The sequence below is a fragment of the Canis lupus genome, chromosome 38, assembly GCF_048164855.1.
Source record: "Canis lupus baileyi chromosome 38, mCanLup2.hap1, whole genome shotgun sequence".
NCBI classification, from domain to species: Eukaryota; Metazoa; Chordata; class Mammalia; order Carnivora; family Canidae; genus Canis; species Canis lupus.
Genome location: NC_132875.1, coordinates 15,588,117 through 15,602,669, shown reverse-complemented (window position 1 = coordinate 15,602,669; position 14,553 = coordinate 15,588,117). Strand labels below are relative to the sequence as shown.

Below are 14,553 nucleotides of genomic sequence, written 5' to 3'. Positions count from 1 at the left end.
TTACTGCACTCACAGACAATCGTAACACTCTTCTCAATATTTATTTTTTAAGATTTAATTTATTTATTTGAGAAAGACAGCAAGAGACCAAGAGAGAGTGAGAGAGAGACTGCACACACACAGAGGGAGAGGGAGAAGCAGACTTCGCACTGAGCAGGGACTCTGACTGGGAGCTCTACCCCAGGACCCTGGGATCATGACCTGAGCTGAAAGCAGACACTTAACCCACTGAGCCACTGGGACACCACTCAATGTTTGTATATATTAGATTTAGCAGAAGTAAGTTGTTCCGTAGTCATTAATGATTCTCCATTTAGCAGGAGCAGTTAACTCCTACCTTCCCTCAGTCATTTGAACATTCAAAAAGCATGATTGAGGAACACATTGTTACAGTAGATTTGGTTTTCTGTGAATTGTAGCCATGGTGTATGCTTGCAAGTCACAAACTCCACCTCTATCTTACGTATATAGTCATTTCATTTTAGCTCAAAGAGAACATTACTCATTTGTTGATTCAGTGTGGATTTATTGAGTGATTACTATGGGTCATGTATCTGAGTCTTAGGAATACATATCCATAAAAATAAAGCATCTATGTTGAGCCTATTGCATAAAGAAAGAGGGAGCTATTAATCAAGTAACTCCATAAATACACTAATTTCTAGGAAGGAAAGAATATTCAACTATAAGTATATATAACCCTAGTTGAGGATTGGATTGGTGTGGTAAATATGACTGCAGTTTCCCCGTGTGATTAATATTGGTGTCTTTGAAGTCTGTATAGTGGGTGATAGTTAACAAATTTATTTTATAGAAATCTCAGGCTTAAAAGACAGAAAGACTAAGTGCTTGTTAGATAATAGGTTTCATTTTGTAATCCATAAATTCTAAGGGTAATATCCAGAGAAATGTGACATTGCCAGTTTATGTTTCACAAGTTGTTTTTATTTTTTATTTTGTATAAAATGATATTTGACAGACAACTCAAGCCTAATTCAGGCTGAAAGGTTTTAATTTGGGGAATAATAATTTACACCTTGTAAATTTAAGAGTGTGCAGTTTTGTTGTGAAAATTTGTCATAAAAGGCCATATCCAGACTCTCTTCCACATGTTGATGCATGAGACATAAAATTAATAGCAAGTTTAGTTCCCTTACCTATGTAAGAAAAATCATAACATTTTAAGAAGAGTTTTCTTTAACCCATTTTAAATTTTTTTTTCAGGAAAAATATATATTCTATTAAATTGAGTTACTATTTAAAACTAATTTTTATTATTGAAAAATTTCATTAAATAGATTAACAATTTATATTCACTATCTCTAAAAATTGCAATTACTCTAAAGAGAATGACCTTTAATTTTACGTTTTTACCTCGAGTTACTTGAAATGAAACAGAATATGAATTTATAACTTATTGTAAGTTCAAATATTTAATTGATTAGCTACTTGTCATAATCCATGGTTTGTGAATGTTTGATCCAATATTTAAGGTAGAGACTGGACCACCATAAAGAAATCTTAATGAGGTTTTTGCTTAAATGTTTAAAGACATTACCACAAAACAGATTAATTTTTCATTAGCATGTAACTATTATTTTGGCAATGATTTTTCTGGACAAAGGAAAGCAATTTGTAGATTCTTTTAAAAAAAAGATTTTATTTACTTATTTGAGAAAGAAGAGAGAGAGAAAGTATCTGAGAAAGGGGAGGAGCAAAGGGAGAGGGAGAAAAAGAATCTCAAGCAGACTCTGGACTGAGCAAGGAGCCTGACTCCAGGCTCCATCTCACAAACCTGAGATCATGACCTGAGCTGCAATCAAGTCAGGCACTTAACCAACTGAGCCACTTAGGCGTTTTACTATCCCTTAAAATTTAAAATAAATTCTTTGAGTATGGCTTCATTTATAAATTATTTTGTTAATTTTACTGATTAATTAATTCCACTAAGGCTTATTACCTTGATCAAGGTTTATAATATTTAAAAAATTGACATCCTAGGATAAAAATTCATGACTTCACAAGCATACATCAAAATTTGCTTAAGAGGTAAACTATGTCCCCTGTACCATTTTGATTAAGTGTTACATTCTGCTTCTTTAAAGCTCTACAGAGTCAGTACTATTAAATGTATGCTCCTATGTGAAATGACTTTATGTCAATAAGGTTAAGAATTTGCCAAAATTCACAGGACTTAGAAATTTGTGAATTGAATTGGTGAGGGTGGGAATTGAAACTTCCGGTGACTCCTAAATCTATTCTCTTTTGAAAAATTAAAACATGGCCTCCCTAAAATATTAATTAACGTGTGAAATGCAAATATTTTCATTAATTAGTCAAGATAAACACCTTTTAAATTATAAATACAAGGGACATTCATATTTGTTTATTTCTTGTTTCAGAGAGGGTCAGTGTATTTTATTTTAGCTCAGTTGTATCTGCCCTTGGCTTGTCTACACTGCTTAATAATTACCAAATCTCTCTAATGTGATTGATAAAGAATTGTGATAAGTTGTAACAGATGTTACTGTTACAACTATAGTCCCAAAATTTAGAAAAGCTTTTTCTTTTACTTAATTCCTTTTCTTCAACTTAGAAAGTCCTTCATTGACAGCATGTATGTATATGTTTTATATCAGAAAAAAATCTGCTCAAAAGAGTAGCTTAATTTAGATGTAAATAATAAATTACTATATTATGTATATATCTGTGTAAGCACAGCATGTAGCAGCCTTATATTTCTATGAAATGAGTTACCTTTGGGAATAATGGTGTTTATTATAGTAATTGAATTTGTGGCATTTCCCTTAAAATTTTAATAAAACCGGGTGCCTGGGTGGCTCAGTCAGTTAAGTGTCTGCCTTGGCTCAGGTCATGATCCCAGGGTTCAGGAATTGAGGTCCTGGGATCAAGGCCCTCATCAGGCTCCCAGGACAAGGGGGGGGGGCTGTTTCTCCCTTATGCCCCTGCTCGTGCTCTCTCTTTCTCTCAAATAAATAAATAAAATCTTAAAAAAATTTAATACAACCATATCTATTAAATTGCAGAAAATAGCTTAAAGCTATATAAGATAAAATTAATTTTCAGTTATTTCAAAGCTCTGAAAATTTAGCATTTTTTAAAATAATTAGAAATATATATTATAAGCGACCAACCATTCTTTACAACATTTTCTATAACCCCACTTCCATTTTATTCAATTCAATGATAGAGAGAAGCAGCTATACCTACGATTAATCCTTGTGGCTTTATAGGGGTCGGGGTAATATTTAGTTTCAATCTTGCTGATTTGACTTTTCTAATCTACTATGTGTTGTCAGCTCTTTCAAAATACTACCCTCATTAATGGTGCTTCCTAAAATCCTGCATGTAGGGGCACCTGGGTGGCTCAGTGGTTTGGCATCTGCCTTTGGCTCAGGTCATAATCCTGGGGTCCTGGGATCGGGTTCCACATCACGCTTTCCAGAGGGAGCCTGCTTCTCCCTCTGCCTGTGTCTCTGCCTCTCTCTTTGTGTCTCTCGTGGATAAGTAAATGGAATCTAAGAGAAAAAAAAATCTTGCATGTACCTATTGTACATAAGTCATATTTTTCATTGGTCTTTTTCTTTCGGTATTTTATTTGCTTAGGTTCATTGTGCTAAATCCGTAGCCTCATCCAAAAATACTACGCAAGCTTTAAAAACTCGCTACTGCTAATTTTTTTTTTAAAGTTGTTTTGTATCAAGGGGCAGGAGGACTAAAGAAAGTGGATTCTTTACCCTGCCAACTGCTTAGCATTCAGCTGCCTTAGAAACACTAGCTTCAGAGCTACAGTCATCCAGGCCATTAGGAACATTTCCCTTTTACTGGCCAAATGGAAAACAGCATCTCTGTGAGATGCAAAAAAGAAAGAACGTTCAAAGAACCATTTTTATATGTATCAGTTATACATAATAGAATTATGGAGAGCCAGTATTGATTATTAGTGGCATTTTTAAGGATCAGTATGATCTTACAGATGCAATTAGAAAGTTATTGCTACTAAAAATTGGCAAATCAATTTATGATTCTTATGCTGAATTTGCCATAGATTAGTGCTTGGGTAATATATTTTGGTTTAATATTGTGTTGTGTACACAAATTTAATTAATATTGAAAGAATTAAAATTACAAGCCAACAAATATAGTATTGTGAAAAATAATATAATAATAGCCTCTTATGACTTAGAGAAGCAACTTTATTTATTGTAAATTAGTAGTTAAGGGTGAATCTTTTCAGCAGGTGCATCTTCTGATTTTGTCAAGGTTTTTATTTATTTTTTATTTTTTTAAGATTTTATTTATTTACTCATAGAGACACGCAGAGAGAGAGAGAGAGAGGCAGAGACACAGGCAGAGGGAGAAGCAGGCTCCATGCAGGGAGCGTGACATGGGAGTCGATCCCAGGTCTCCCAGGATCACGCCCTGGGCTGAAGGCGGCACTAAACTGCTGAGTTACCCAGGCTACCCTTGTCAATGTTTTTAATACTGATTTTCCTCTGATATTGAATTATCAACAGTGGTGGATTCTATATTTTTCAGGAACTGGATATATATCTATGTGTAATTTAAAAGAAATTACGGTAGTTAATATATTTTAAATACCTGAGTACATTTATGTATTCACATAGAATTTAAATACTAATAAGAAAGGCCTATAGCAATATGGCAATGATGTAATCATTATTTAAATGGAATTTGTTGATGTCATTCTTGTTTTCCAACCTTTTATATGAGATGGGTACAGATAAAATTATAATAAATATTGTTGTAGAAAAGTAAGCATTACATAGACATACATAATAATAGATGCCTGCAAGTCAGAATTTTTAGCAGGCAAACATACAACTTAATCAACTAATAGCTTCTTAGAGCCAACAAAAACATTTTCAAAGTAATGTTCTGGCTGAACTGTTTATAGCCCATTTGTGTGTTCTACAAAATAGTGCTGCTTCTAAAGGGGCTGAGTTACATTAAGCTCTAATGATTGTGCCTATTTCATTTAAAGACTTCCAAAGGTTATGATGGGAAGATATTTATGTACTGTGAAGGCTTCAGGTAGAATGGAGCCTTCAGTTAGATGCAGCAGTGTTCTTATTTAATGTAAACATAATGAATCTGGATGGAATTCTTAGATCCTTTAGGTAAAATGCTCTCATTATGATAATCATACCCGACAGCATGTTTTTAATTCAGCATTCCATTGCTTTGTTTTTCCAAAATTTAATGAATGCTTGGTCTAGTTGCAACTGAGGTGAATTTTATCTTCAGGAAGGAAAACAAAGACTGCACCTATAAGTTTCCAATTTATATACAACCAGTTCCTTATTGCCTTCTCAAGCTATACCGAAGTCAAGATACTCTATGTTGCTTATGATGTACTAGATTACATGACTGGAAAACAAGCAAGTAAACCAACTAATAACTCCATGATCTTGATATCTTTGCATAAAAATATTTTTTAGTTCATGAGCTTGCTCATCCCAATAAGCTGCAGGACTGGGATTGGGGGATGGGGATTTGAATCATCATCGTTTACTAGGATCCCAGGCTGATGGACCAGCATAACCATGCACATGCATGCTTTAGAAGTCAAAGTAAGCCACATGGCCACACTGATTTTAAAGGAGACCTGTAACTGCAGTCTTATCCTGTGCCCAGGATGAAGAGACACTGAGTATCTGTATTCATACCTACATGTTTATAACTCACAGTGTGGTACTTAACTGTCCAGAGTTGACATCCTTTACTTAAAGTGCTTCTTACCACCACGTCTCAGAATTATTTCTCTTTCTCTTTGGGTTTTCACCAAAAATCAGTAGAGACGATCATAGTGATCATGTATCATTATAATACAAACCAATAATGTGGAGAGTGGAAATGAGTGATCTCAGATCAACATTTATATTTTTTACATACACAAATTTATACTTTTTGGATATACACAATATAAGTGTAATATATTATTCCATTTTTCATATAAAATATAACAGAAAAACTAGGAGAAGAATTTCATTTATTTTATTTATTTATTCATGAGAGGCAGAGACACAGGCAGAGGAAGTAGGAGAATTTCAGATAGAGCTCTCAAGAAAAGAAAATAATTCATTATATTTATTAACAACAATGGGGGTTTTAAATATTAATTAATTAATTAAATTAGTTGTCTGGTTAATTTCTATTAATATTAGTCTTACTGTAGCAATACTCTCAAAAAGTTGTCCTCTACTTTTGGTTGTTGTGTGACAGACAGAGTAATCAGATAGGATGGCAAAGTGTTTTGTCCAACTGAAATGTTAGAAGGTAAATTGAAATTATAAACTTAATCGGGGTTTACAGATTAAGGTAATAAAAAGCGCCTAATAGCTGAAAAGAGCTTCCTGGAAAGTTGTTCACAGTTTTAGGCTCTGCGTAGCTTGACATGGTCTGAAAACCTAGGGGAAGAGAAAACATATTCAAAATAAGTAAGATTACTTATGTTAAAGAATAGTGATAAATAAGGTAGAGCAATTATGCTAAATAACCTACTGCACAGTTGCATTTTTGCCCCAAAAATATTTTAAAGTCCTTCAATAAAATGCATTCATTTATAGTTTATCTTGCTTAATATAATCTTTAAGCCCTTGAGCTCAGGGTTTTTCTTACATTCATCTACAAGACTTACACATTTCTGATAATGGTGATAATAGTGAACAATTAATACATTTTCTTAAATTAGTGTTAAAAACTGATTTCAGAAAATGACACAAATTTACTATAGCTTTTTCATATTTTATCTATTTTTTTGGCCAAATTTAAGAGGACCAAACTAAAGAAAGTAAATTAGGTCAGAATAGATCATGGGTTTTTATTTGTATATTTACAAATTGTTAAAAAGACAAGAAAAACTAGAATTGCACTCTTTAAATATGTAATTACTCACAGTCATCTAGCATGAAATACTTCGTGATTTAAAAAGAGTTTATATGGTATGTAAAATATCACAATTGAGTCAGTTTTCTTGGTTATTCCAAGTCTAGTTTATTCTCTTAGTAGTCCACATGTTAGTCTATGATACATGCATAAGAGTTTATAAATTTAGAACTTTAAACCATTGAAAAAGATACACTCTAATTTTAGGTTCAAGTTATGTCACTCCCTTGACAAAATTATAAACTTTTTTCAGCAATTAAAAAAAGTACATATTTGAGGGTAAGCCTACAAAGTTTGGAATTGGGCAACTATTATTTAGATCATGGTTTAATAAATAATTTCTTACAAGCATTATATGATTATGTACCTTTAGATCTATCACAAAATATTAAAACTTAAGTGTTTTATTTAAATGCCCTTCTTCACAATTTTGAATATATACTTACATAAATGAGATATATAAGTATATTATACTTACATACATCATATGTAATAGGTAATTAATTATGATTATAATACATTATGTATGTAATTAAATGTATATGTATATAAATATATAATTGACACATATGTAATATGTAACATACATATATCATGTATGTTTAGTATCTTTCAAAATATATTATATTTTATATATTTATAATATAATGTTATATATTATTACAATGCATATATAGTATAATGTTATATATTATACATATATATAATCATATATAATCAGTTCATGTAATTTTTTTATAAAAGGAGACATAAAAATGATTAATATAAACCCAGGTTTTGAAAGATGAAAGACATCTGTACCCTTTTCTGAGGAAGCATGAATTAATAAATCCAGCAATGTATCTCCAAAAACCCTTCATATATTGAAAAAAGAGCACTTTGAGAAAATGCTAAAGACAATACATCAAATTATCTAATTAACAGATTATTTTCCAAATAGCAACATTAGCATTGCTGTTTAAAAGTGCACCCACTTCGAACCTAATGAATCAGAAAACTCTGGGGTGGGGGTGCCTGGACGGCTCAGTACATTAAGCAGTTAAGCAGTTCTGCTCAGGTCATGATCTCAGAGTCCTGAGATCCAGCCCCACATCTGGCTCCCTGTCATGTATCCTTGGTGGGAGGCCTGCTTCTCCCTCTCCCCTGCTTGTTCTCTCTCTCTCTCCCTTTCTCTCTTGCTCTCTGTCTCTCAAATAAATAAATAAATAAATAAGATCTTAAAAACAAGCAAACAAAATCTGGGGTGGAGTTTCCAAGTGACTCTAATAGGTGCTGAAGTTTGAGAGCCATTGGTAGAACCAAACCATTTAGATTAGCTGATTTATAGAGGATACAGCAATAGCTTCTCAATGAAACAAAACACTAGGTTGACTTATTCTCACGCTGAAGTCTTCCCTAGATTCTTGAATGAACCTTACCTCATAATTAATATCTAAAAGACCGAGTGGATTGTTTGGCTGCCAAATGTGTGTCACATGAATGAAATCTATTCATAGTTTAGACTCTGTCAAGGGTAGGGGTCTTTGTCCTGCCACTATTTATTGTTCTTCATTATCCTGTGTAAATCTTTACCCTGCCTTCCCTCCTTCAGCAACTTTTTTCTTTCGTTCAGTGACTGCTTAAATATTAAATATCACCTCTCTAGAGTTGCCTCCTCTGGCCACTTAAAGTAACATAGGGCCCACTGCCTACAGCTCTATAGCTTACCAAAGCAGGCTGTCTGGGTAGCTCTCAGCACTTAAAATACTCTGACATTTGTTTAAAATTTAAGTTAATATCTTTGTTGTATTTACTTTTAAAACTTTCTCTAGAATGTGAGCTCCACTGATGTATCCTTATCATTCACTGTTCATTGGTACACTGCAGGCATTTTTTTGGAGGAAAAATATAAATAAATATGGACATATTTATACAATATTTATTCAATGTTTTATTTGCTAGAGAGTAATTGAGTAAAATAACACACCTGGGAGTATTAGACCTGGTGGAGGGAATTCTTCCCTCAGAAAGAAGGTATTTGAGGTTTTTATCAAACCACTCATCAGAAAAAAATCTAAACAGTTAATCAGGGGATACAGTTCACCATAGTTCTTTGCTAAAGTATTATTAAGTTGATTTTAACTCAATATAAGTTGGTAAATCTTTGTTTAAATGTATAAATCATTTATTACTATATATTCCATTTCAATTTGGCCAAATCCATCTGAAAAGTCATTTTGCATCTTGAGAAATTGCTAATCAAGTTGAATTTAGGCTTCAAAATAGATTGTAAACAATTACTCTTATAAAAAAGTGTTTCTCTTTTGATCATGTTTTTTTTTTTTTTAATTCTTCTACAGCTCCATGATATTCTTGAAGTTTTACAGGGTCCCACTCTAAAATGAATAGAGAAAAAAATCATTAGAGTTATGAAAATAAATTGATTCTTTTTTTCAATTTCCTTAAAAAACAAAGTATTACCTTAGTGATTTTTAAAAATAGCTCTACATTCATATTCTATGCATAACAAAATCATGTTTATGAGTGTATCTTTCATTGGGAAAAAAATCAGTGGAAGCTATTTCTTTTAAGTGGCTTATTTTTTCCTTTATATGATTTGGTTTCAGAATATTCACTCCAGTTACATAAATTATAAATGTTTCTTCTCCTACTCATAGTACATGATGTATTATTACAGGCCAGACTCATCGTAATGTGGTGACCCCAGCAAAACTACCGAGTGAACTTTTCAAATGAAAATATTCAGATAGATTATGTGTTTATGAATAAAAATAAATTTGCTTTTCAGAGAGTTTGGCCGCTGGAAAGTAAATAATCTTGCAGTTGAGAGAAGAAATTTCCTTGGCTCCCCTCTGCCTCTTGCTCCTGAATTCTTCCGCAACATAAGACTTCTGGGACGTCGACCTACTCTTCAGCAAATCACAGAAAATCTTATCAAGAAATATGGGACCCATTTCTTGCTATCTGCAACTCTGGGAGGTACGATTCTTTGAAAATATTTGTGTCTATGTGTGCTTGTGCATAAAATGTAAAAATCAGGTAAAAACGTGTTGATTAATCCAGGTGACTTCAGTTTGTGTAGGTCTAGAATTTTTTCACTAATATATTCAATACATTTATTGAGTTATTACTAGACACCTTCTATGGTGTTCACAATGGTAAAGTAAATGTTTATTACTTAGTTCCTGCCTAAAGGCAATTTATAATATAATAGCATGCATTAAATACAGTCATAGCTATTGCACTCTGTAGTGTGAGGTGACGTACCAAAATTTGTTCCAAAAAATGAATAATAAACAGTCATGTCACAGGTGGAAGTCATCACTTCTGGTTACAGAGAGCAGGAAAAGTTTCCTGGAGTAAACATGAAAGATCTAAAATTACATTTTTTAGCACTATTTTAGTATTTCTGATTGTGGTTGATATATAATATAGAGAGAATGATCAATAAATATCAATTATGATCCATAATGTAAAAGTAGAGATTAATAATGTACTTCTTTAATTTATGAATTTGTAAAAAATAAATCTGTGGTTTTAATATTTTTAAATATTATGTTTTATCATGGTGATATATAATTCAGTATTTTGGATACATTTAGATGATATTTGAGAAGGAAAAGTAATAGAAAAAAATAGGATTTTCCTAAACTATAAATATCCCAGAATTCCATATATTTAGTTTTGTGTAGGACTTTTAATAATGTTCAGCTATTTTATTTAGAAATGGGTGTTACTCTTATAATGAGGAGCACTGAATATAATTGGATACGAAATTATATAATTGGGTAGGAAAACCATGAAAACAGTGACTACTTGCTTCCTTGTGAGTTGCTCAGTAAGTTTACTGAATACAGGCCACTGAGTCATACCAATGATGAGGTGGTATAAAAGGCCACTAGTCTTTCATTTTTCCTATCTTAGAAGATGGCTCTTTTCTCTCCTTTACCTGCCAGTCCAGTCTGTCAGTAAGTCATGCCAGTATTTTTTTTTTCCAAATATATCCCATGTCAAAGCTTTCTGACTTCCACCCAGACATCCCTAGACCAAGTCATCATCGTTTCTCCTAGAATACGCCTCAGGTCCATGCTCCACACAAATCTTTTAAAAACTTGGATCAAGTCAAATTACTCTGTGTGTCAATTAAAACCTGTAACTAGCCACTTAAAATCCAAATGTCTTGCTATAGTTTATAATGCACTATATGAATGGTTTGATACTGGCTTTTGCCACAGATCTCAACTTTTGAAAATAAAGAATACTTTATTTTTCAGCCACAATGACCTTCAAATGATTCAGGTCAATTTTTCTGCTCAAATATTACTTTCCATGGAGGGCTTTCCTGTCCATTCTACCAGGAATAGTGCCCAGTGGTCCACCAGTAGTCTCTACTACCTCATTATTGTCTTTGGATTCTTCATAGTATTAATTTTTATGTGAAATATTTTATTTATTAGTTTCTTGGCTTATTATTTGTTATTTCTGCATGTTTTCATAAAAACAGGAACTTTTCCTATCTTTGTCCTCAATTTAGGAATTGATGTAGGAAGATAGTTTTTGGCACAATGTATGGCATCATTTAAATATGCAATGCGGGACACCTGAGTGGCTGAGCAGTTAAGCGTCTGCTTTCAGCTCAGGGTGTGATCCTGTAGTCCCCGGATCGAGTCCCACATCAGGCTCCCTGCATGGAGCCTGCTTGTCCCTCTGCCTGTGTCTCTGCCTCCTTCTCTCTCTCTCTCTCTGTGCCTCTCATAAATAAATAAATAAAATCTTTAAAAAATATTAAATATGCAATGCATTTATGTTATTGTTATTGTTATTACAGTACTATGGATAGAAAAATTATAAAATATCCCAGTAATTATAAAAACTCATTCTGTGAGTTATGTCTATATGGATTAGTAAGGCCAATGATTATTAATGCAAAAAAATCTGAAGTAAAAGTGAAAATTAAATTATTACCTTAACTTCCTTTGAAAAGTTCAGTGGTCTTGTACTTCATCATGTTTGTGTCGACAATGTCTGATACCCAGAAGAATCTCAGAACATAAAATACATTCTCCAAGTAAGAAAGGAAGCAAGTGACAGAGAAAAGACAAAAGAGATTAAAAAATACAGATGATTTTCATGGATATATTTTTCCTTATACTAAAATTACAATGACTTTTTGATTGTTTTGGCATTGTAGATGCAACATTCTGGCCTTCAGATTAGTTTTTGTTGTGTATGTCTTTTGTTTGTATAAGCATGGTCTAAAAATCCTTTGTGGAATTAAATCATTTCTTCAGGTTGATTAGTCAATGATAGTAATATGCTCTCCCAGAATTATTTTACTTCAATTATTTAAAAGTCTTATTCAAACATTTTCTTAAAGGCACATCATGGAGTTGGGTAAGGGAGGCGAAGAAATGGAATTGCCAGGCTTCCTGGCCGCCTCACTTCTGAATATTCCTCGCATCTAGTATTCCTGGTATTTTCTATTGAAATTCTTTTTTTTTTTTTTTTTTTTACCCTCTAAATGTTACGTATAGTTTCTTTCAGTAGTCTCTGCTGTGTGATGTTAATAAGTTAACTAAAATGCCTGAAATTATTAAGTAGCTTAAGGATATAAACTATTTCCAATTAAAATATACATCAGGTTGATCTCAGGCAATTTTAAAAATATTGCTGTTGTAATTATACTAAATCATTTTTTGTTGCTATAATATACTTTAGCTTTATATGTTTTACCTGGCTGAACATGAAATTGTATCATTGCATTAAAAAAATAAGATTTGTGGTATATAACTGGAGTTAATTCTCTCTCTTGCTCTCTTCTTAATCAACTAAGTAATAACTCTAATACTAACACACTGAGGATGTCATGTATATAAGCAAACATCTTAAGAAGCCAGTTATTTTTTGTTTCCTAAGTAATGATCTTCAACTAAATTTAAACATTTTAAAAAATGAGCTGTGTAAAACGCTCTCAGTATTAAAGTGATGAAAATAAATAAATAAAAAGTGTCTTTTTTCCCTGAGTTATTTAGTACATCATATTATTGACTTAGACATAAAACTTTGGATAGCATACTTGAAGCCTTTAATGGAATATTTTATGATATATAAAGCCAGTGATTGAATTATCTCCCTATAGGGAAAAATAAATTATAAAAAACTTTCTTCAATATATATCATTTTCCACATTTATTTCATCTTATGGCTTCTAGACTATTTATCAATATAGTAATTCAGCTTGCTTCTATTTGGATAATGATATCTAAACTCCATCACTGTTTAAATATCTAAAATAAGCTACTCAATATGAAGAATCAATCTTGAAAAAGATTGCACTAGTGGGATATATTGATTTCTAGCTATGGAATATATTTCATGACTGTTTTTGTAATATATTTCATTATAATACAATATATGACAAATACTGAAAAAAAAAGTGTCTGTGTACTGAATATAGAACAACAACAACAAAATGATTGAATAGGAAAAAAAATACAAAGACCTTAAAACTACTGGGTTGACTGGGGAGAGGGAGGGTGCCCAGCATAAAGCACCAAACCCAGGTTCTGGATCAATTGAAAAAGGCAAAAAGACTACGGAAGATTCAGACCAATACTTTACTTAAAATTTTGTAAGATGTTGTAGCAAAATATTTATAATAATTTTAGATTAGGGACCAGTAATACACAGACTCGTCTAAGCGATCATTATAGCCCTGAGCCACCCATGGTCACAGGAGCATATGGGTGGCTCCCATATCAACCTAGGTTCTCTAAAGCCTAACACAGTGAAGAACAAACCAAAGATTGTGCTCTCTCCAAACAGGCACATCTTGAAGAAGAAGAGGCAGGGTTACTCATGTCAGTCCTTTTCCTACACCAGCCTTTCTGTTAACTCACTGCACTTCTGTGGGAAGAGTCAGGAATGCAGGGACAAGGTTTGTTTGGACAAAATACCTTCCCTCAGAAAGGAGTATAGGAAAAAGTAGTCTTTTCTTGATAGAGATATTTTTAAGAAATAAAAATTCATTCTAGGAGCAAATAGATAATACCTTAAGATTTGTTTATTTGCATCTCTAGAAAATATTTTTCACCCTCTGCAACATAAAAACAAATGCTGTTTGACTACTGGTTTTGAATGCACAGAGTTTTAAAAGTGATAATTTAATTTTTGGTGGAAATAGTTACTTTTTTTAATATGTAAGTTTTTTAAAATTTTTTCCTCAAAGTGCTCCTTATGAGAATGTACCTTGTTATTAGCATATTGTTCAACTTAAGAATTTTATCAGATATATAATTTTGTTTATATAAAGAAAATATTTTATTTACTATTAGAATGTAAAAATACATGATTGAAGTCTTCAGTAGCATTACCTTACCAGCATAGTTATTTAAAATAATAAATACTACCTCAATAACCACATAGTGTATAAGTCACTATGGATGCAAAGTAGTTTAATAGCTTGCAAATTTTACCATATACTGTTTGCATATGTATCTCTTTCAAGAAGAACAGAGGCCTGGGACGCCTGGGTGGCTCAGTGGATGAGCCTCTGCCTTCAGTTCAGGGCATGATCCTGGTCCTGGGGTCGAGTCGCACATCAGGCTCCCCGCATGGAGCCTG

The 14,553-nt window shown here is 32.5% G+C and overlaps 1 protein-coding gene across 4 annotated transcripts in view; it reads left to right on the top strand.

Annotated features, from left to right (window-relative positions):
• The window catches only part of BRINP3 (BMP/retinoic acid inducible neural specific 3), a 378,546-nt gene that overhangs the window by 182,749 nt on the left and 181,244 nt on the right, over positions 1-14,553 (top strand). For all 4 annotated transcript variants that reach the window (XM_072814341.1, XM_072814340.1, XM_072814342.1 and 1 more), the window contains one exon: positions 9,719-9,909. In XM_072814341.1, coding sequence (XP_072670442.1) covers positions 9,719-9,909 — 191 coding nt within the window. The remainder of the gene's footprint in view (positions 1-9,718; positions 9,910-14,553) is intronic.